At 35.3% G+C, this 25,182-nt stretch overlaps 1 protein-coding gene across 5 annotated transcripts in view; it reads right to left on the reverse strand.

Annotated features, from left to right (window-relative positions):
• Positions 1-25,182, reverse strand: part of NBEA (neurobeachin) — a 661,454-nt gene that overhangs the window by 561,078 nt on the left and 75,194 nt on the right. For all 5 annotated transcript variants that reach the window (XM_055542371.1, XM_055542373.1, XM_055542372.1 and 2 more), the window contains exons 2-4: positions 9,450-9,681; positions 5,977-6,077; positions 5,640-5,735 (exon numbers count right to left, since the gene is read on the reverse strand). In XM_055542371.1, the coding sequence (XP_055398346.1) occupies positions 5,640-5,735; positions 5,977-6,077; positions 9,450-9,681 (429 nt within the window). The remainder of the gene's footprint in view (positions 1-5,639; positions 5,736-5,976; positions 6,078-9,449; positions 9,682-25,182) is intronic.

A 25,182-nucleotide genomic window follows, 5' to 3' on the forward strand; every position in this document is an offset into this window, starting at 1 on the left:
AAGAAAAATCTCACTAAAGAAAAATATAATAAGCTTCAATGATAATGATATGACAATAGTCTTTGGTCTTGCTTCCCATATTATAATGATATAATAACATTCTTTGGGGCTTCCCAGGTAGCACTAGTGTAAAGAATCCACCTGCCAATTCAGGAGATGCAAGAGACACAGGTTTAGTCCCTGGGTCAGAAAGATCCCTTGGAGTAGGAAATGGCAACCCACTCCAGTATTCTTGCCTGTAAAATTCCATGGACAGAGGAGCCTGGCAGGCTACAGTCCCCGGGGTCACAAAGAGCCGGACGCGACTTAGCGACTGAACAACAACTATAATTCCATAGATAAATAGGGATCTTTATTTATGGCCAATCTCTTCAACAAGATGGTTAACTCAACTGAAGGACATTCTCTTAAATTTATTTTTTATTACATGTATATTCTAAAATTATCTTTTATTGAAGTATAGTCTTAAATTTAGTAAGTAACAGCTAGAAAAAATGTTTTGGGGACCTAAAATGTCCCATTTCTACAGGGTATGACTCAACTTGCTGTTCTTACTTATGTACCAGCCAAAGTCTTTCATACAGTACACTTTGTATCCCTAGTTTTTTTAAACTCCTTAATGCATACATGCTCCTTTAATCAGTGCACAAAAAGCTAACTTTGTGAGAGGACTGCCTAATATAGAACTCAGGTTCATTTACTCCCAAATCATTCAGGCCTAAATACCCATTATCCCATGGTGATAATGGCATCTCCTTTGGACTATGTCTGTGATTACGGATTTAAGCTGCTTTCACATTTGTTCCATACTTCCTTCTACAATATTTTGGTATCCATAAATAGGGTCTCTCATTGTGTCCAGTGAATCCACAGAACTCTGAAACCTGTATCCCTCACTGCCTCCTAGACTAGTTGACTCCAAAATTTACATTTCTGTCTCATTTCGCAAAAATACAAATGGAGAAGATTCTGATGTTCAGATGGGATGCGTTCAGTTAACTATTTCAATGAATATAGAAGTGTACTATTTCTTAAATTAAGCAAATTCATGAAATAGATAATAATCATGAAAAACAAATCTAAAAAATATATTCAGAAAGTAACAGGGCATATAAAATGTAATCTTACATTTATCATTCACCTTCACACATATCACTGAAAAATTCATTTAACTCTCTGTAAATATTACCAAATTGCTCATATGGAGGCAACAAAACTCATAGAAAGTATCTCCACAATGTGAAATACAATTCAGAAGGCCTAATATGTTATTTTGGTCATTTTGGAGGGAAAGTAAATGGTATCATGATTTTAATCATCTAAAGGCACCAATGTGAGCAGCGGTCCAAACACTATGTACTTTTTTATTACTAAAATGCCACTGGTTCATGCTCATTCAGAAGCAGATCATCAAAACACTGTGATAGGAAGGGTTTAAAATCAGCTCCTATCTAAATTTTTCAGCAGTTCAACAGCAGAAGTAACATGTTTGATAATTAGCCTATTTGTTGTTAAGTGAAATACTGGATTTAAGATCAGGCAAATTCTTAAGGTTGTGACTCTACTTTAAGGCTATGAACAATGTTTACACTGAGGAGGCTTATTAGTTTCCTTAACTGACAACAGCAGTAATGTCACTTATCTTGTACAGACTGCATGACTCAAATGAAATAATAGTTATAAAAGTTCCAGTTCCTTCCCTACTTTCTTCCTTTACACAGAATATACCCTTGATCCAAACTACTCTTTATGAAAATGAGTGATGCAGGGAAAACCAGGAAAATGGGAATAGATAGTATAAGTCAACCAATATCCCATGAGCAAAAAGAATTCAAACATATACTACGAATGACATTAAAATTATCTATGTGTGCGTTCTGTGTATGTAAAATGTATTGCATACTGATAGGTAATTGATGGCCAAATGGCTAAAAACATGATGAACTGCAACCATACTGAGGCAATTCAGGCAATTTATTAAACCAGAGTCATTCATTAGCTTTAGCTAAACTTTGTCAATTCTATATATAAAACAGGAACTTGCTTATATTTCATTCAAAACACTTTGCTCTTCTTTCCCATACCTTAGACTGAAACCTATCAGACATCAGATCAACAACAGTTCTGTAAAATGTGTTAGAAATATGTATGTGTGTGAACAGAACTATCATATCTAAGAGAACCCTCACCCACTTAGGGACAGTGACAGTGTTTTCTCTGCAGATTATATATGTTCCACTCTAACAAACAGGTACATAAAACGATTAACTTCCATCGTAATTTTTTTTTAAATGTTCCTATGTTTTGTTCATAGTTGGTGAAACTGTAACTTTAAAAAAAAAGATTAGTAACAAAATATTCAGGAAAAAATATAAAATTAGGAGAATGGCTGAAAAAATGGGAGATTGCAAGAACACTGAAGTACTTAAAATAACCAAAGAGCAATAAATATTTACATGATGTTTTACAACGTTACAGTGCTTAAACAGTACATTATTTCATTACAGGCTCACAACCCGTATTCCATTATAAAAGTACTAATATTTTACATGAAAGTAAGCCAAGAAACATTAAAGACTAGTCCTCTACAATAATGAACTAGAGGATTCAGAAATCAAAACTTGTTCTTCTAGCCAAAAATTCCACATATGCTCTACAATATTACCATATAGATTGAGATGATTAAACCAAGAAGATTGAAAGAGCTATTTCTTTGAAAAGAGGAACAAAATGGAAACACCTCCAGCTAGACTTGGGTTCTATCCCTGGGTCAGGAAGATCCAAGGAAATGGCAACCCATTCCAATACTCCCTTGCTTGGAGAATTTCATGAACAGAGGAGCTGGGCAGGTTACAGTCCATGGGATTCCAAAGAGCAGGACATGACCGTGTGACTTTGACTTTAACGTTCCAGCGAGACAGACTGAGGGAAATTACAGTAACAAGAATGGAAGAGGAGGCATCACTACACATCCTACAGACTTATTTAAAAGGATAATAAGAGGATAGGATGAAAATTTTATGCCAATATATTTGATAACTGAAATTAACCAAAAGAATTACTTGAAAGACACAAAACTACCAATGTTCACTCAAACCAAACAAAAAACTTTCCTGTATCTATAGAAATGAAATTCGTAATTTAAAACCTTCTCACAAACAAAATCCCAGACTCAGATGGCTTCAATAGTGAATTCCAGCATACATTCAAGAGTGTGTGTGTGTGCATGTGTGCTAAGTTGCTTCAGTCGCGTCTGACTCTTTGCCACCCTATGGACTGTAGCCTGCTCCTCTGTCCATGGGATTCTCCAGGCAAGAATACTGGAGTGTGTTGAGTGCGTTGCCATGCCCTCCTCCAGGGAATCCTCCTGACCCAGGGATCAAAGGTGCGTCTCTTAGGTCACCTGTACTGGCAGACGGGTTCTGCACCACTAGTACCACTTGGGAAGCCCACATTCAAAAGTAAGTATTATCATACTACACAAACTCTTCAATAGAGAGAAATGAATACTTCCCAACTCATTTTACAAGGAAATGAGTTTATGATTCTTAAGATCACAAATGGAGAAAGATTTTACAGGAAAAGAAAAATGTATCCTCAAATCAATCATAAAAATAACTAAAATTTCTTAGTAATATATTAGCAAATCAAATCCGGTATTGTATGAAAAGGTCATTACACTGTGATCAAACAGATTTTTTCCTAGGAATGCAAAGGTGACTTAACACTGAAATATCAGTTACTGTAACTCACCACATTTATAAGATTAAGAAGAAAAACTATATGATCATTTCAATAAAATCAGAAAAAGCATTTTACAAAATTCAACAATGATATTAACATACTGATGGTGAAAAAAAATGCCCTGCAAATATGAATAGAAGTGAATTTCCTCAACCTGATAAAGGACATTATCTTAAAATGTAATGCTAATAGCATATGTAATGGTGAAATATTTAATGCTTTTCCTAAGACTAAGTCAAAACTCTTATGATTACTAACTGTAGGTCCTAGCCAGTGTAATAAGGTATGAAATGCAATTAAAAGGTATCTATTAAAACTTGCTAGGACAAGTAAGTGAGTTTATTAAGGTCTCACGATATAAGGTAAACAATAATAAAATTTTGCATTTTTATATATTAACACAAAACAATATGGAATATTTCTGAATAAATTTAACCAAAAATGTTTAATACTTGCTAAAAACTACAAAATGCTGAAAAATCAAAAGAAAATGAAACAAAGGGAGAAATATATTGTGTTTCATGAGTTGGAATATTCAGAACTAGATCCACACAAAAATGGCCAGTTTTCAAGAAAGGTAGCAACACAATCCAAAGTGAAAAGAACTGTTGCTTCAACAAATGGTTATGAAATAATTAATAGTCACATGTTAAAACAAACAAAACTTAACTTCCAATCTTCCTTCACACCATATTTTAAAAACTTCACACAAAAGGGATCTTTGTGCGATCCTAACATAAGACCTAAATAAGAGCTAATATAACCAACTTTCAGTAGAATGCAGAAGGGAAAAAACCCTATAACCTTGGTTTATACCAATTCTTAGACTACAGAAAGCATATGCCATAAAAGAAAATTTTACTTGAACCTCATCAAAATTAAAAACTTTTGCACTTCAAGAAATATTGTTAAGAAAATAAAAGACAAGCATCAGATTGGGAGAAAATATTTGACAAATGCATTTCCAAATTAACTTATATCCCAGATATATAGTGAACTCTTGAGATAACAAGACAAACAATCACATTTTTAAAGTGAACAGAAGATTTGAACATAAACATCACAAAAGATTTAAGAATGGCCAATAAATACAAGAAAAATCCTCAGTATCAGCCATAAGGACAACACAAAATTAAAACTACAATGAGATACCTTTATACTACCATTTACAAGTCTCAAATTAAAGAGACAGGACTGAAGTGAATGAACTGAATATCCAGGATGCAGATCAAGTGGGATTTTCATATACTGCTTATGAGAATGCAAAATTTTTCACTACAGAAAGCAATTTGCTTGTTTATTATGAAATGAAATATACACTTAATAAGAAACCCAGCAATCCCACTCTTATGTATTTACTCAAGAGATAAGAAAACACCTGGAGAAGATCTACATTCAAGACCTAATAGTTTTACTTATAATAACCAAAAACCGAAAACCCAAAAGTCCATCAACTAGTGAATAGAAAGCTGTAGTATATATCCATAAAATGTAATACTACTCAGAATAAAAGGAATAGAATAAACTCCTGATAATCTATTATAAAATGGATAATCTCAAAAGCATTAGGCTAAGTAAAAGAAGGCTGACAGAAAAAGACTTAGATACTATTTGATTTGATTTATATGAATTTTTAAAAAGGTAAAATTATACAAACACAAAATAAATCAAGGGTTGCAAAGGAGAGGACCAGGGAGAGGGAACTGGCTTCAAAGAGACAAGGGAATTTTGGTGAGTAAGGGAATTGTTCTAAAACATGACTGTGGTGACAGTGAAGGGATTATTCAAAACTCATCAAACTGTACTTTTTAAACTGCTGAATTGACTGTGGGTAAATTATGCCATAATAGAATTGACTTAAAGTAAATAAAAACAAACAAGTATTTAAAACTTACCGCAGCACTACAACCAGGGAAATTGAAAAAAGTATCAGGACCATGTCTTTGTGGCATTTGATTAAGAACGGATAATAATTTTACTGCATGCCTTGGCTAAGGAAACAAAAAAGAGAAATGTCACTGTACAAATTTAACAAAAATATCTAATATATCACCTTAACCATCAGACTGTTTTCTAACTAGAGAGAAAATTATTTTTAAATCACTTACTGAACTATTTAAGAGGAACAATTTCTATTACCAATTCAAGTTAATAGCTCTCTAGAGACAAATTGTTGAACATTAAGTATTAATGCACTGATATTGAATACTTTTCCCTTTGACCACAGCTTACCCAGATTCCACTTTCTCCTCGAAGCATGCTGAACAAAAGCTTCAGTTCCTTGACAGTGATGCTGTAGCTGGCAAGAACCCCCAACATATCAACTAGAAGATCTTCAAAGGAAAATAAAGTTATTCTGAACTCTAGTCATAAGCTGTCATCTGTCAAGGTAATACACTTTTAGAAAGAGCAAAAGTTATCTCGTCATTTCTACATATATATTGGTATCCATTATAGCCAAATGACCTCATGAATAGCCATTCAAATTAACAATTATCAATCATCATATAAGAAAAAAATACTTTAAAGACTTTTTTCCCCACCCAGAATTACGATTTCAATTAAGTTCTCTTTGCAAAGTCATAAAAAAATGATTTTATAAATTCAAAGAATATACACACATACACATAAATCTGCTATATGCAGGGAAAGACAGGCAAAAATATGCAAAGGTACAATGATTTAACATTGTAAATTTGTTACTTTCAAATGAAAACTGATGTTTGACCAAATTTTGTTTTGGAATTATCTACTCTTAATAAAATATATTCTTGAAATATCCCTTGGCCCATCAGCAACAATTCTGAGTACTCACTCCTTGCCTGGCATCATTCCAAGTGGTTTACAAGCATTAACTTCACAAATCCCTGTAACAAGCTTAAGTATTACCATTAACCTCTTCTAAAAATGAGGAAGTAAGGCACAGGTAACTTAATTCCATTGCCAAAGCACACACTCTAGTAAGTGGTACAGTTAAAATTCAAACCTAGGCAATATGTCTTCAGAGCTCTGATTTTTACCCACTAGTCTCCAAATGGAAGCACTATTTCAACCCCTGACTAGTGATATCCATTATGACAATGTATTTATTGTGCATATAAGAGACATACCAGCTCACTAGATAATAAGAAAAAAATATACATTTAATCTCTTGTCTCTGATTAGTTTCTCATCTCTATACACTGTGAGTCATAGTACCTTCATGAGTCATTCTTTGCAAGATATTAAACATTTAAATCTACATATCTCAATTTCTAAAGCACTTACTAAGAATTCAGATACTACACAAGTTATAATAAATACACATAAACATTATAAGAAGCTTATCATCAATAGTTTAGGTTAGGATAAACTGAAATAATTAGTTATTGATATATACATTATTTAATATCACAGATTAATAGCTGAACTTTGAGACTTTAAAAATATTTATTATGTATGTATTTCAAAATAGAAATGTAATATGGTTAAGTCATCAATAAATTGACTTACTCATAACACCATTGTAAGTAAGCAATCTCTATGATAAAACTGTGACTGTGGATATGCCATTTTAAAGAGACATTTTTAATGAAAGATCATTCATTATTCAAATTATAAAAATGTCCAAAGTTACTACATATTAGCCAGGTGATCTATTTCTAAGAAAAAATTCTAGATAAAAACCAAGCACCTTAAAACCTCAAGTTAATATTAAGCATTTTAAAGCAACTAGCTGAAATGGCAAAATCTTCATCGAAGATTTCTTTCAGGTATGTCTACACATACTACAGTAAAAGAATTGTATTTCCAAACCTTTATCTCATCTCCTATATACGTCACAAAAAAAGATGTACTAAATTTGCATTTAATTACATAATTATTAAAATTTCTTATTATACAGGTAACATAAACAAGCACCTCAAGTTTTAATTTCACTATAACAACTCTTCTTTTCTCATATAAGATTTTTAAAGAAAAATACTATGAAAATATACTATCAATTTACAACAGATGTTTAAACACCTTCTAGTGATACCTTCAACATTATTACATGAAAAGAATCTCTTTTAATGTAGCATGTTACAAAATACTCATAATGAAAACTTAGTAGCGTTTTGGTGGTTACTGGGGCTTCATTAGTATGTTATCTAGATTTTAATTTCTCTACTGAAAAGTAAGGTAGAGGAAATTTTTCAAACACTTTTTTAATGTTTAAATAACAAAAATTGAAAATTTTGTGTTATCCATACTATTAATGAGAATAAGGGAAAAGGGAACTAAGAGGCTTTATATAACAGAAAATGTGAAGATATGAGCTTCTTGGTAATATCAAGCTTACTATCACCTTACTTCAGTACTCATGAATTATGTACAGTATGTTCGTAATTGTGGCTCACTCTCTAAAGTGTACTCTATAAAGTGCACTTTATTTACAAAAAAGAAAGAAAGAAAAGGGAAAGAATTTTAAGGGTTTAAACTCAGATATGAGGATTTAAAGATCAAATGATGTTCTATACAACATGCGTACACGAAGTTTATACAAATAAATTCATGCTAATGCTAAAATTTAGCGAAATGGTACCATATCTCCATCAAAAATACCTTTTAATTTTGATTCTTATTTTTCAAGTTAACCATCAGTAACAAAGACAGAGAATGCTAAATTATTCTAAATAGAGATACACGCCACCTTGAAAGCAATTACAAATGATTTTAATATATTCTATAAGAAAAACAAAATTGTGAAATATTGTTTAAATTTTAAAAAGCATTGATCTTTGTTCTTCATTCCTTCTTTCCTGTTTAATATTTTGTTCTACTGATATTAATACTAATTATGCATAAAGCAAAACATTATAGAGGATTTTCTGGTGTTTGAATTATTTTTAAGGATCAGATATGATCAGATATTGTGAGGAATTATACTAGCACTTTTAGAATTATGAAACCTTTTCATGTCAGAATAAAGTCAGGCTAAAGACTCATGGCTTAAGAGAATCATCACAAACTCCTTATTTTCTGGGAATAGCTGGTGCTCTGGTACCATCTTTCAAAATATTTGTACTTAAGTGCATTTAACCAGAGGGAAATGGATTTGCAGGTGAGTAAAGGACTGATGATGAAGAATTACACATATCAAAATTATTATTTCAAATAACACATAACAACACAAAATTATTAAAACTTTTATCTTAAAATTTCACTCAAATTGTCTAATCCACAATGTCTGCATTTAAGACAAAAGTTCCTCCAGAAAATATCAGAGTAAGATTGACACTTTCAAAAATCACAACATGCTTGTCCTAAGGCTTTTAGCATTTCCTGTTCCATAAATGTCAGACTGAAGAAGATGGAGTTCAGAGAACTTTTAATAAAGTACTAATTTTATAAAAATGTAATATGTATTGTAGTATTTTAATTATGTAAAAGTTTAAGTTCTACATCGAAAGGTACTGTTCCTTTTTCTGATAGATCTCAGAGCACTTATACCACATTACTCAGATTTTCTAAAACCTGGAAAACCAAAATAGTAATTATATCTGTCTAATACAGAAATCATCTTTCATTCTTCAGGTTTTCTCTTAATATAAAAGGCACATTTCCAATACATCTTGACTTATCTATTTTAAAACAAAGTAGCTTCAACAAACGTATATTAAACTAGAGAATAAAAGAAGTATATGAACATTTAAATTATACTTTCCTATCAGATAATCCCATACCTGCTATCATGTCATCTACAGCACTCATTTTCAGCAATACTTGCTCAATGAGCCCAACTTCTGTACTAGTCTGTAAATTCCGAACACTTTTTCGTAGGATGGCTGTAAACATGCTCCATATTTCTGCTTGACATGTGACATCACAGTGTTCCAAAAGCTCTGTCATGCATGTTATGCTCTCAGCATCTTGGATAATAAAGTTCATCTCCAAGTCAAATTCTCCACCAACCAGCTGAAAAGAAACAGAAAAAAATCACTAATGATAATATGAGAGGTTATATATACAACAAAACAAATATTTAGCTAGCAAAAACATATTAGGAATCTAAAAAATTTCAAGTTTTCTAGTCAAAAACTAATTTTGATTTAAAAAATGTCACTACAGATAAGTGAAAGGCACTGTAAGAAATAAAACTATCTAAGAGAATTTTTTTTTTTCTTTCAAATGGGAAAAGGCAATTTCAAATCTAGAAGAATAGAGCAAAGTAGAACAAATGACTAAGAGGTAAGTTCCGGGACAAATCTTAAAAAAGGCACTGAGTCTGAAAAGGGATAAATCCTAGAAGATGCAGATCACTAAAGATGAATATCAAGGCATGGAAATTCATTTTCTTTTATATTACTAGACTGACAAAAAAGATGTAACAAAAAAAAAGAATAACTGGGTCTAATCTCCATGTATAGAATATGAAGAAATGAGAAACTATATTAGCAAACTTATAATAAATGTTGAAAGAATTAATGGTAAAACTGTTTAAAAGAGAAATACCTAATATCCAGTGGTACTTTAAAAAAAAAAAAAAAACATGTAAACTGGGAAAGGCGGCAACATATTTGACTTGTGACATTATGCTAAGTGAGTCATAAGTACTGCTGTCCCTCCTAAATGCTCCTTTAAGTACCATGACAGACAAATACACTTGGAATAAAAGATATGATGATCCTCTTAATTCTATACTGGTCAACTCACACATGAATTAGTTTATACAGTAATCAGTACCATTTTTAAGAAAAATATTAACAACGTGGATATCTTTTTGATCTAGAGAATAGGAAATTTAGGCAGAAGCTAACAGGCATATACAAAATATGTGACAAATTTGAAGTTATTTATTTCCTCATTCAATAGATATTTTATTTATTAAAGACTAGAACTTCCTGTTCTAAGAAATAGAAATATATCTGTGGACACAAAAATCCCATGCACTAACAGTGCTAAATTCTAGAAATAAAAATGTATATTCGTATTTAAATATATTCTATTTTATTCCAAAAAAGGTTGAGGTTGGCTTACAAATTATATAAAGTATAAAAGAAGACAAATAGTGAGTAGCTAAGAAAGAGGAAATAAAGGAAGATAAGATTAGGGACTAGAGATTAGACTCAAGAAGTGGAATTAATTTTCCATCCATGAAAGATGTTCATTAATACAGATGGATGAGCACATAATATAATATAGATGGGAAGATAATTGCAATAATAACAACACTACTTAAACTTATTTAACTTATATGAAGAGTACATGATGAGAAATGCTGGACTGGATGAAGCAAAAGCTGGAATCAAGATTGCCAGGAGAAATATCAATAACCTCAGATATGCCAATGACATCACCCTTATGCCAGAAAGCAAACAACTAAAGAGCCTCTTGATGAAAGTGAAAGAGGAGAATGAAAAGCTGGCTTAAAACTCAACATTCAAAAAATGAAGATGATGGCATCCAGTCCCATCACTTCATGGCAAATAGATGGGGAAACAATGGAAATAGTGACAGACTTTATTTTCTTGGGCTTCAAAATCACTGTAGATGGTGACTGCAGCCATGTAATTAAAAGATGCCTGCTCCTTGGAAAAAAAGCTATGACCAACCTAGACAACATATTAAAAAGCAGAGACATTACTTTGCTGAAAAAGGTCCATTTAGTCGTGTACTGTATGGATGGGAGAATTGGACCATAAAGAAAGCTGAGCACCAAAGAATTTATGCTTTTGAACTGTGGTGTTGGAGAAGACTCTTCAGAGCCCCTGAATTGCAAGGAGATCCAACCAGTCCATCCTAAAGGAAATCAGTCCTGAATATTCAGTGGAAGGACTGATGCAGAAGATGATTGGCCACCTGATGTAAAGAATTGACTCACTGGAAAAGACCCTCATGCTGGGAAAGATTGAAGGCAGGAGAAGGTGACGACAGAGGATGAGATGGTTGGATGGCATCACTGACTCAATGGACATGAATTTGAATAAGCTCTGGGTGATGGACAGGGAAGGCTGGCATGCTGCAGTTCAGGGGGTCACAAAGAGTTGGACACAACTGAGCGATTGAACTGAACTGAACTTCATATGTCATTTAGAACTATTCTAAGTGCTTGACAAAGAACTCTACTATTATCTTCATTTTACAGGTAAGGAATCACAGGTACAGAAAGTTCAAGCAACATGAAAAAATTTCACAAAACCAGTAGATAGAGAACCCAGGACCAAAATCCACTAAGTCTTTCTTTACAAAACTTCAAAAAAGCAATAAAATCTCATTTAAGAACATTTTAAAAGTCTTCTAAAATTTAAGAGTTTAAAAACAAAGTATTCTCAAATTGTGAAATATTATATGCCACATATATTATTTTCTTTGTAACAGCTCCAAAATTCAATTTTATAAGAGACTATAACCCTTATGCTGACTTCTGACCTTTTACTGAACTAACATTTTCTCTGGTTAAACCTTGGTTTTACTTTTACATGGCAAACAATTTCAACTCCTCCTACTATTTCTGGTTTATTAACAAAAATAGCTATGAGGAAGGTTAAGAGATTGGCTCTGAATTCAGACTTCCTGTTGGCTGATTTTTGCTGTACCACTCACTTGCTATGTGACCTTTAACGATGCTACATCTCTAAGCCTCAGTCAATTCATCTACAATATGGGACTAAAAGTTCCTAGCTAATAGCCTGTTGTGAAGATTAAATAAATAAAGTAGCTGGGTTATAAGCACTTAGTAACAAAGTCAGGAGCATTCAATCAAGGAGTTAAAATTAGATAGTACTTACTCTCTAACCCCAACTTTGAGGTAAAAAAAGTAGTCATCTGACCACATACATCTAAAGTACAAAGAAACAGCCAGTGTAACCTTTATGTTTCTGGTAAATGATAAATTATTATGGACTGTGTACTCCCTTAGATATTACTTGTCAATCTAGCAAAACCAACTCAAGCAACATTTTAACTATGCCATCTTCAAATCAAGAACTGCTTATTTATTCATATTTATATATCCAACTGACTTGTGTCACTACTGTCAACTTGTAGACCTATCATTAGTAACTCAGAAGAGGTTCTCTAGAAGCAAACCATACAGAGAAATAAAGTAGGTTGAAAAAGAATGACGTGGACAACTTACTGACTGAACTAAAAAAAGTAGATTCCAAAGTTTAATTCTGTGAGCCTCAGAATAAACATACGTAAAATTAGCATACACTAAAATGGAAGAACACTGACAAATTCTTCAGACTGAATTAGTTGTAAATGCTTAAATAGAATCTAGTATAATCAAGAAACATTATCAAATGTATAAGTAGCAGAAATGGGCTCAGTAGTAAAAAAAAAAACAAAACTCTGTTCTTAAAGGAATGAACAATTATAATGTTTAATTCTAACAATCAGGCTATTATGTGAAGCCTAAGTTTCCATCTTTCACAATTAAAAAAAAAATGCCCCTTTCTACACATCACTTAATTACAAAAAAAAAAAAAAAGTTACAGCTCCTTGATTTCACTGCCAGAAACTGTAACAATATTTACTATATGCATATAACAGAATGGACCTATGTTTTCAGATGGTCTTTCTAACCCTATTAATTTTTAACACATTAGTGTTAACACATTAGTATTAAGGAGGCTAACTGCTTATAACTATAATTCCACCACTAGGGACATATTATAGTTCAGTATTTATCAAAGAATACATACAATAAAAAGTAGAAACAATCAGTCTTCATTATTTAAATAATTCTTTAACAACACTATGAGGAAAAGACATAGTTGCCTTCAGAGAAGGAAACTGAAGATAAATGAGGGTAAGCAATATAAACAAAGTCACACATGAGTTAGGTGGCAGATCCAAACTTGTAATCTAGACTAAAAAATGTAATGAAATGCCTTGTTATGAAGTCAAGGGTATAAACTTAAAACATCAATCTGGGACACGTCATAGTAGCTCTATGAAAAAAATCAGTGCCTTAAAACCTCCGATATGCAGATGACACCACCTTTATGGCAGAAAGTGAGAGGAACTAAAAAAGCCTCTTGATGAAAGTGAAAGAGGAGAGTGAAAACGCTGGCTTAAAACTCAACATTCAGAAAACGAAGATCATGGCATCTGGTCCCATCACTTCATGGGAAATAGATGGGGAAACAATGGAAACAGTGTCAGACTTTATTTTTTGGGGCTCCAAAATCACTGCAGATGGTGAATGCAGACATGAAATTAAAAGACATTCACTCCTTGGAAGGAAAGTTATGACCAACCTAGATAGCATATTCAAAAGCAGAGACATTACTTTGCCAACAAAGATCCGTCTAGTCAAGACTATGGTTTTTCCAGTGGTGATGTATGGATGTGAGAGTTGGACTGTTAAGAAAGCTGAGCACCGAAGAATTGATGCTTTTGAACTGTGGTGTTGGAGAAGACTCTTGAGAGTCCCTTGGACTGCAAGGAGATCCAGCCGGTCCATTCTGAAGGAGATCAGCCCTGGGATTTCTGTGGAAGGAATGATGCTAAAGCTGAAACTCCAGTACTTTGGCCACCTCATGCAAAGAGTTGACTCATTGGAAAAGACTCTGATGCTGGGAGGGGTTGGGGGCAGGAGGAGAAGGGGACGACAGAGGATGAGATGGCTGGATGGCATCACTGACTCAATGGACGTGAGTCTGGGTGAACTCCGGGAGTTGGTGATGGACAGGGAGGCCTCGCGTGCTGCGATTCATGGGGTCGCCAAGAGTCGGACACGACTGAGCAACTGAACTGAAATGAAGTGAACTGAAGAACGGTGTATGGGTAAAATGAAGAAAGACAAAATGATTTCTGTGGGTAAGAAATGAAACATTCAGAGATAGCAAATCACAGTAAAGAAAACTGAAGGCCCAATTACATGAAAATTGGCAATAAAAAAATAAATAACTAAGAAAATAAACAAAAATATTCTTTTTTAGTTAACTAAATTGTGTTTACATAAAAGCATAAAAATTATTGTATAAAAATTTAGAATATAAAATCATGGCCTGGAAATGTACTATCTTCTGAAAGTTCTAAGGTTTATAATAACTAGCAATTCAAGTATCTTTTATTTTTTAAGTATTGAGTTTTAAACATCTTTATTTTGAAAGATTATTAGTTAGGATCATAAAGAATAATTCAGTTTATGTTAATTAGATCAAACTGGATAATCATTAACCTGTTAGATTTCTTTGCAACTCTGTGGATAAACTCTAAGCTAGATAACATTGCTTCAGTTCAGTCGCTCAGTCGTATCCGACTCTTTGCGACCCTATGAATCACAGCACGCCAGGCCTCCCTGTCCATAACCAACTCCTGGAGTCTACCTAAATTCATATCTGTTGAGTCCGTGATGCCATCCAACCATCTCATCCTCTGTTGTCTCCTTTTCCTCCTGCCCTCAATCTTTCCCAGCATCAGGGTCAGTTCTTCACATCAGGTGGCCAAAGTATTGGAGTTTCAGCTTCAACATTAGTCCTTCCAATGAACACCCAGGACTGATCTCCTTTAGGATGGACTGGTTGGATCTCTTTGCAGTCCAAGGGACTTTCAAGAGTCTTCTCCAACACCACAATTCAAAAGCATCCATTCTTCGGTGCTCAGCTTTCTTTATACTCTAACTCTCACATCCATACATGACCACAGGAAAAACCATAGCCTTGACTAGACAGACCCCTGCTGACAAAGTAATGTCTTTGCTTTTTAATATGCTGTCCATGTTGGTCATAATTTTCCTTCCAAGGAGTAAGTGTCTTTTAATTTGATGGCTGCAATCACCATCTGCAGTGATTTTGGAGCCCCCAAAAATCAAGTCAGCCACTGTTTCCAATGTTTCCCCATCTATTTGTCATGAAGTGATGGGACCGGATGCCATGGTCTTAGTTTTCTGAATGTTCAGCTTTAAGCCAACTTTTTCACTCTACTCTTTCACTTTCATCAAGAGGCTCTTTAGTTCTTCTTCACTTTCTGTCATAAGGGTGGTGTCATCTGCATATCTGAGGTTATTGATATTTCTCCCAGCAATCTTGATTCCAGCTTGTGCTTCATCCAGCCCAGCGTTGCTCATGATGCACTCTGCATATAAGTTAAATAAGCAGGGTGACAATATACAGCCTTGATGTACTCCTTTTCCTATTTGGAACCAGTCTGTTGTTCCATGTCCAGTTCTAACTGTTGCTTCCTGACCTGCATACAGGTTTCTCAAGAGGCAGGTCAGGCAGTCTGGTATCCCCATCTCTTTCAGAATTTTCCACAGTTAATTGTGATCCACACAGTCAAAGGCTTTGGCATAGTCAATAAAGCAGAAATAGATGTTTTTCTGAAACTCTCTTGCTTTTTCATTGATCCAGCAGATGTTGGCAATTTGATCTCTGGTTCCTCTGCCTTTTCTAAAACCAGCTTGAACATTTGGAAGTTCACGGTTCACATATTGCTGAAGCCTGGCTTGGAGAATTTTGAGCATTATTTTACTAGTGTGTGAGATGAGTGCAATTGTGCAGTAGTTTGAGCATTCTTTGGCATTGCCTTTCTTTGGGATTGGAATGAAAACTGACCTTTTCCAGTCCTGTTGCTTATAAAGCCCCAATTCAGCATCCCACATTCAGCTTCCTATACTTCCCAGTCCCTGCTACTGCTAAGTCGCTTCAGTCGTGTCCAACTCTGTGCGACCCCATAGACGGCAGCCCACCAGGCTCCCCCGTCCCTGGGATTCTCCAGGCAAGAACACTGGAGTGGATTGCCATTTCCTTCTCCAATGCATGAAAGTGAAAAGTGAAAGTGAAGTTGCTCAGTCGTGTCCGACTCTTAGCAACCCCATAGACTGCAGCCTACCAGGCTCCTCCGTCCATGGGATTTTCCAGGCAAGAGTACTGGAGTGGGGTACCATTGCCTTCTCCTCCTAGTCCCTAGCTACTATCATAAAGAACATTTCTGTAACGCCATTTCTCATTTCATCTAAAATTCTTTTTAAAACAAATATTTATTTATTTGGCTTGTATCTGGTCTTAGTTGCAGCGCATGGGTGCTCCAGTCGTGGCAGGAGGGCTTAGCTGCCCCATTACATGTGGTATCTTAGTTCCCCAATTGGGAATTGAAAGAAACCATGTCCCCTGCATTACAAGGCACATTCTTAAACACCGGACCACCAGGGAATCCTTTAAAACTCTTTTTAATGTTATTCCCTATTCATGAGATAGGGCTCTCTCCCAACTTCTAATTTTAACTTCCATTAAGCCTCCAAATGACCAACCTAGACAGCATATTAAAAATCAGAGACATTACTTCGCCAACAAAGGTCTGTCTAGTCAAAGCTATGGTTTTTCCAGTAATCATGTACAGATATGAGTGCTGGAGTCAGTCCTAAAGGAAATCAGTCCAGAATATTCATTGGAAGGACTGATGTTGAAACTGAAATACTGAAACTCCAATACTTTGGCCACCTGATGTGAAGAACTGACTCCTTAGAAAAGACCCTGATGCTGGGAAAGATTGAAGGCAGGAGAAGGGGACAAAAAAGGATGAGACAGATGGTTGGATGGCATCACTGACTTGATGGACATGAGCTTGAGTAAGCTCCGGGAGTTGGTGATAGACAGGGAAGCCTGGTGTGCTGTGGTCCATGGGGTTGCAAAGAGTAGGACACGACTGAGTGACTGAACAGAACTGAAGCCTCCAAATATCAGTTTAAATAGCACTTAATGCAGAAAGTCCTCCCACTAACTACAAACAGAGCCTTTCCCTGAACTCTCATTACAACCTATCCAAATCACCACAATCATTTCAGTATATCCCAGATGTTTACAAATTTTTTTCTAACCCTCACTTTACAGTAAGCTGTGTAAGGGTAAGGACCGTTTCTTATCTATCAACCTTATCCGGATTACTGGCACACTGACAAACCTATGCAAATTATTCAATATTTAACATGAAATGAAAAGATAGCCAAATGAGAGGAAGAGGGAAGGAAGCAAGCTGGCAGGAGGACTTCACGGATCATGGTCCATCATCAGGTTGTAAGCCAGACTTTCTACTACCATAATCCACTTTTCTCTTTCGGCAATGAATTGCTCTTAATGCTATGTAACTTTTAATATTCCAGTGATAATCACAAAGCCAAAGAAAACATTTCCTCCTTCTTGTTTATATCCCTTGGTTGCCTTACTTTTTCTTCTTTTATAACTTAGAAAATATGTAAGGTTTCACAGGTAAAATTTAGGAGACATTATTGTCTAAGTAAGAGGCTAAGTATTCAGCACACAATTTTTAGTTATTAAAATCAGGCTTAAATATATTTTCACTTCCAGTTTCTATTTTCAAGTGAAATCAGTTACAACATCTTCCTTTGAAAAAGAATGTTGGAAATGATGTCACCAAAAAACAGCAGACTGGGCAGTTATGTCCTCCTAAAAAAAAAGAGAGAGAGACAGAAAGAAACAAACACACTAATGATCTGGAAAAACTGGCACATTAACTTCTGAAAATTTCTGAAATAAAGTAAAAAATGTACAATAAGCAAAGGAAGACTTGGTTAAAAAGAAGTTATCGTTTTGTGGTGAAAAGCACTATCCCACCTTCAATCTCTGCAGCCCAGACTTCAGTAGTTACAAGGACTCCAGCCTGCACCATGGTGAGGGTTGCTAGTTCCAAAGGGAGCACTAAGGACCTTATTTTCAAAGAACTGTGAGTCTAAACCTGACTTCCAGCTCCGTCAAGGATAGACCCAAAGAATTCCCTTTGCTTTAACCAACTCATAACGTCGCAAGAGTTAGGACACTTTTGCTAAGAGCATTTAAAGTCACACATATTACCTGCAGCAGTCTGGAGCAAGACAACACTTGACACAAGCAACAGACAGATCTAGAAGCCTGGCAAGGAAGATATGGGGAAAGAAGGCAATTGTGGGTATACGGTGGATAATGGGTAATCCAGAAAGCCACATGTATGCCCAGAGCAGGTCACACATTCAGAAAAGGCTTACAAAGACTTTAAGATTTCATTTGTAGCTGACCTTTAGGTATCTACACTAGTAGAAGTAAAAGCTATGGCAGAGATGTAAACAGCCTAAGTATTGAAGAGATCTCCAGCACAGAGCAAAATAAAAGGAAGATAATTATCTTTTTCTTAATAGCACTAACAACCCACAATATTAACTACAAACAAGAGAGAGTAAGGAAAAGAATTCAATTTTCAGTTTCCACTTAACAATATTCAAAACATCCAATTTTCAAAAAAAAAATTATGAGACACACAAAGTGACAGGAAAGAATGGCCTATCAAAAGAAAAAAAATAATTTTCTCTTCAATATCTGATAACTACTTTTATCTTATCTCCATCCTCTATTCTGTCTTTCAGCTTACATTTTGTTTTCTATTAGTATACAGATGTCTTCTACTCTTAGCCAATCAAATTCCTTTTAGAAATTATAAAGCTCTTGAATTAATGTTTTCTAAAGAATTGATCTTCAGTATAAAGCTATGCTCAGTCGCTTCAGTCACGTTTGACTCTTTGTGACCCCATGGTCTGTAGCCCACCAGGCTCCTTCTGTCCATGAGATTTCCCAGTCAAGAACACTAGAGTGGGCTGCCATTTATTTACTCCTGCAAGGGATCTTTCCAACCCAGGGACTGAACCTGCATCTCCTGCATTGGCAGGTGAATTATTTACCACTAAGCTACCTGGGAAACCCCATACATGTATGTAATTTTACAAAGAAACAAAAAAGTGAAAAACAAGATAATGAAGAACCACCATTTTGTGAACATGTTATGTCTTGAGTAATTAAAGCATATAGCCTCATTTATTCTCATAACTCTAAGATGAGAACCTTAAACAAGGAAACTGAGGTGAGCATAAGTTAAGTAAGCTTCCCAAGGTCCCTAAGCCAGTGTCAGCATCAGAATTCTCTTTTCAATATCATAAAGAATTAAGAAGCATATCATTACCAGACAGATCATCCACAAGACATAAATATGTATTTCCACCAGTCATCTACCCTTCCAGATATGGTGCTACACATTAACATGTATAATAAATGACTTTTAACAAAATGTTCAGTAAATAACAGAAAAGCACTTTATAATTTGGACATGAACACAATAAAAATTAATGATCCTATACCCAACAAACCAAGGCAAGAAAAATAGAAAAAAAATTGTTTTTTCCTGTTTCTTTCCCACCAGGCCTCTCTAGAAGTAATTTATATTGACAATCTTTCTGTGGTATAGAAATAACTATACCCAAGAGTACAACAATTGCTGCTACAAATACCATCAATAAAAACTCTAGGGAAGGGAGGAAAAAAACAAAGGGAATGACTATCACACAGTAAGTGCCTTCTATAAAGTATGTATTAAACAACATGCACTTTATTAAAAGCAGTACAACCATTTTTTAATAATTGTTTTGTAAGACTACACAAGCAAAGATGATAAATACATTGAGCTAGCAAGGAGCCAGTTGATGTTTGAAGGAAAACTAAATCTGTTAAATGCCAAACTACAATATGCCTTTAAATTCTAATTCTCAGGCAAACACTGAAAACATTAATGTATTTCATAAAAAAAAAAAACAAAGTAAAGACTTCTGCAGACAAATAAAAGCTGAGAGAGTCTGTTGCCCACAGTCTTTTACTATAAAAAAAATGTTAAGGTAAGTTCTTTCAACAGAAGGAAAACAATACCAGATGGAAATATGAAATGTCACAAAAAAACCAAAGAGAGGCAGAATTGTTAAGACTGTTGTTAAATACAAAAGACATTCTTTTTTCTCATTTTGAAAATTCTTTAAAAGAAAACTATCTAAAGCAAAAAATAATAATACATTAAGGAATTTATAACCCATGAAAGTAAAACCAATGACAGAAAGATTACAAATGACAAGAAAGGAGAAATGTAAGTACACTTTTAGAAGATATTCATACCCTATACTTGAAGTAGTATATTATTTGAAGGTACAGAGTGATAAGTTAAGAATGCATATTGTAAACTCTAGAGAAAACACTAAATGTGAAAAGAAAATAAATACTAGAACCTTAACAGCCACCCCCTTAAAGAAGACATGGATTTTTTTCCCCCCAATAAATACTACAGTACTACAAGATCCTCTCAATTGGTTGAACCCTTGAAAGCAGGCGCCCTGGATACAGAGGGCCAACTATGTGACTTGAGCATCCTCAAATTTTGGTATCCAGAATCAATCCCTCATTGTCAATCAACTTAATTTAATTGTTGGGCTTCCCTGCTGGTTCAGATAGCAAAGAGTTCACCTTCAATGTGGGAGACCTGAGTTCAATCCCTGGGTTGGGAAAATCCCCTGGAGGAGAGCATGGCAACCCACTCCAGTATTCTTGCCTGGAAAATCCCATGGACAGAGGAGCACGGTGGGCTATAGTCCATGGGGTCTCAAAGAGTCCTAAGTGACTGAGTGACTAAGCACAATCTAACTGTTGCTAAGTCACTTCAGTCATATCCGACTCTGTGTGACCCCACAGACGGCAGCCCACCAGGCTCCCCTGTCCCTGGGATTCTCCAGGCAAGAACACTGGAGTGGGTTGCCATTTCCTTCTCCAATGCATTAAAGTGAAAAGTGAAAGTGAAGTCGCTCAGTTGTGTCCGACCTTCAGCGACCCCATGGACTGCAGCCTACCAGGCTCCTCCGTCCATGGGATTTTCCAGGCAAGAGTACTGTAGTGGGGTGCCATTGCCTTCTCTGATCTAACTGTTACAGAGGCAAATAAATCACTCTATCAAGCAACACATTTCAAACACATATCAAATATTCACCAGAATGAGAATATCCTGGGCTATAAATGAATTCTCAATAAAGTTTAAAATTTAGAACACAGCGGAATTAAGTAAAAAATCAATAAAAATACATAACAGGAAAAAATTAATAAAATATCTGGAACATTATTCTAAGTACACTGTGGGTCAAAGAAGGAGTCACAAGGAAAACTACTTTTTATCTCTATGAATAGGAAAACATAACATATCAACATTTATGGGATACAGTAAAAGAGTGCTTTAGGGAAATATGTAGCATTAAATGCTTATGTTACTAAGGGGGAAGGGGAAATTGTATTTGAACCCACATCCGTGTGTGCAATGATGTCTGACTCTTTGCAACCCCGTGGACTGTAGCCCGCCAGGCTCCTCTCTCCATGGGGTTCTCCAGGCAAGAACACTGGAAGTGTGTTGCCGTGCCCTCCTCCAGGTAATCTTCCCAACCCAGGGATCAAACCCAGGTCACCCACACTGCAGGCAGATTCTTTACTGTTGGTGTGAGATTTCAAATTAATCACTTCTGCTTCTACCTTAAGCAATTAGAAAAAAACAATTGAAAAAGACACATCCACCCCCAATGTTCATTGCAGTACTATTTACAATAACTAGAACATGAGAGCAACCTAGATGTCCATCAACAGATGACTGATTAAAGAAGCTGTGGTATATATATAAAATGGACTACTACTCAGCCATAAAAAGGAACACATTGAGTCAATTCTATTGTGGTGGATGAACCTAGAGCCTATTATACAGAGTGAAGTAAGTCAGAAAGAGAAATATAAATATTGTATATGGACACATATATATGAAATATAAAAAGATGGTACTGATGAATTTAATTTCAGAGCAGCAATGGAAAAACAGACATAGAGAAAAGACCTATGGACACGGGGGTAGGGGAGGAGGGAGAGGGTGAGGTGTATGGAGAGAGTAACACGGAAATTTACATTTCACACATGAATTCTTTCAATTACTTAGAATGACCACCATTTTTGCACAATAGTTTCCTCAAATTTTAAAATGAAGGAACAATTCCAAACTCATTTTGTGGGCCAACAATATCATGATAATAAAAACAGAAAACCATGTCAGGAAGAACAACAAAAAACTATAGCAAAATAACCCTTATGAACATAGACACACAAAAAATCTTAACAAAACACAGCAAGTAAATCCAGCAGCATGTTAAAAAAATAAAATAAAAAAAATCATGTCTTCATACATTTTATCCCAGGAAAGGAAGTAGGTTTTACCAATGAAAAAATGAAACACTGTAATTCAACAGATTCACAGATAAAGAACAAAAGTCCCATTATCATTATAGGAAAATCATTTGAGAACATCCAAAACTATTCATTAAATAAACTTTTAGCAATAGGGATATAAAGAACTTAAACTGATAAAAGGCATCTATGACACATCTACAGTAAACATCATACTTAATGGTCAATGAATATGCACTTTTTAAGAATAAGGCAAGATTTCCTCTCCAAACACTTCTATTCAGCATTATACTGGATGCTTAAGCTAATGTAAAATGATAAGAAAAACAGATATATAAAAGGCATGTAAATTGTAAAAGAAAAAATACATATACAAATCTTGTACCGGTCTCCATGGAAAATCCTAAGGAATCTATTCCAAAACTTCCAAATTAATAAAAATTTTACTAAATTCTCAAGATTTAAAATCAATATACAAAAAACCTTTACATTTTTTATACAGGCAGAGAATAATTAGAACAATAAATTCAAAAGGAAGATCACTTGAAAAAGCATAAAGCAGGGGCTTCCCTTGTGGTCTAGTGGTTAAGAATCTGCCTTGCAATGCAAGGGACACTGGTTCGATCTCTGGTCTAGGAGGATACTACATGCTTTGGAGCAACCAACTCTAAGCACCACAAAGACTGAAGCCTGTGCACCAATGGTCTGTGCTCCACAACAAGAGAAGCCACAGCAATGAGAAGACCAAACATCACAAATAGAGAGCAGGCCTTGCTTGCCTCAAATAGAGAAATGAAGACCCAGAATGGCCGAAAATATATAATTCAGTTCAGTTCAGTTCAGTTCAATTGCTCAGTCATGTCCGACTCTTTGCGATCCCATGGACTACAGAACGTAAAGTTTCCCTAACCATCACCAACTCCCAGAGCTTACTCAAAACTCATGTCGATCTAGTCGGTGATGCCATCCAACCATCTCAAGCTTTGTCATCCCCTTCTCCTCTCACCTTCAATCTCTCCCAGCATCAGGGTCTTTACTAAGGAGTCAGTTCGTTGCATCAGGTGGCCAAAGTATTGGAGTTTCAGCCTCAGCATCAGTCCTTCCGATGAATATTCAGGACTGATTTCCTTTAGGATGGACTGCTTGGATCTCCTTGTAGTCCAAGAGACTCTCAAGAGTTTTCTCCAACACCAAAATTCTAAAGCATCAATTCTTTGGCACTCAGCTTTCTTTATAGTCCAACTCTCACATCCATACCGTACTACTGGAAAAAACATAGCCTTGACTACACAGACCTTTGTTGGCAAAGTGATGTCTCTGCTTTTTAATATGTTGTCTAGGTTGCTTATAACTTTTCTTACAAAGATCAAGCGTCTTTTAATTTCATGGCTGCAGTTACCATCTGCAATGATTTTGAAGCCCCAAAAAAGAGTCTTGCGCTCTTTCCATTGTTTCCCCATCTATTTGCCATGAAGTGATGGGACCAGATGCCATGATTTTAGTTTTCTAAATGTTGATTTTTAAGCCAACATTTTCACTCTCCTCTTTCATTTTCATTAAGACGCTCTTTAGTTCCTCGCTTTCTGCCATAAGGGTGGTGTCATCTGCACATCTGAGCTGACTGATATTTCTCCTGGTAGTCGATTCCAACGTGTGTTTCATCCAGTAGGGCATTTCTCATGATGTACTCTGCACAGACGGTAATAAGCAGCGTGACAATATACAGCCTTGACATACACCTTTCCCGTTTTGGAACCAGTCTGTTGTTCCATGTCCAGTTCTAACTGTTGCTTCTTGACCGGCATACAGGTTTCTCAAGAGGCAGGTCAGGTGGTCTAGTATTCCCATCTCTTTAAGAACTATCCACAGTTTGTTGTGATCCACATAGTCAAAGGCTTTGACATAGTCAATAAACCAAAAGTCGATGATCCAACAGATGCCAGCAATTTGATCTCTGGTTCCTCTGCCTTTTCTAAATCCAGCTTGAACATCTGGAAGTTCTCGGTGGACACACTATTGAAGCCTGGCTTGGAGAATTTTGAGCATTACTTTACTAGTGTGTGAGATGAATACAAGTGTGGGGTAGTTTGAACGTTCTTTGGCATTGCCTTTCTTTGGGATTGGAATGAAAACTGACCTTCTCAGTACTGTGGCCATTGCTGAGTTTTCCAAATTTTCTGGCATATTGAGTGCAGTACTTTCACTGCATCATCTTTTAGGATTTGATATAGCTCAACTGGAATTCCATCACCTCCACTAGCTTTGTTTGTAGTGATACTTCCTAAGGCCCACTTGACTTCACTTTCCAGGATGTCTGGCTCTAGATGAGTGATCACTCCAGCATGGTTATCTGGGTCATGAAGATCTTTTCTGTATAGTTCTTCTGTGTATTCTTGCCATCTCTGTATAATATCTCCTGCTTCTGTTAGGTCCTTACCATTTCTGTCCTTTACTGTGC

Source organism: Bubalus kerabau, chromosome 12 (assembly GCF_029407905.1).
Source record: "Bubalus kerabau isolate K-KA32 ecotype Philippines breed swamp buffalo chromosome 12, PCC_UOA_SB_1v2, whole genome shotgun sequence".
NCBI lineage: Eukaryota > Metazoa > Chordata > Mammalia > Artiodactyla > Bovidae > Bubalus > Bubalus kerabau.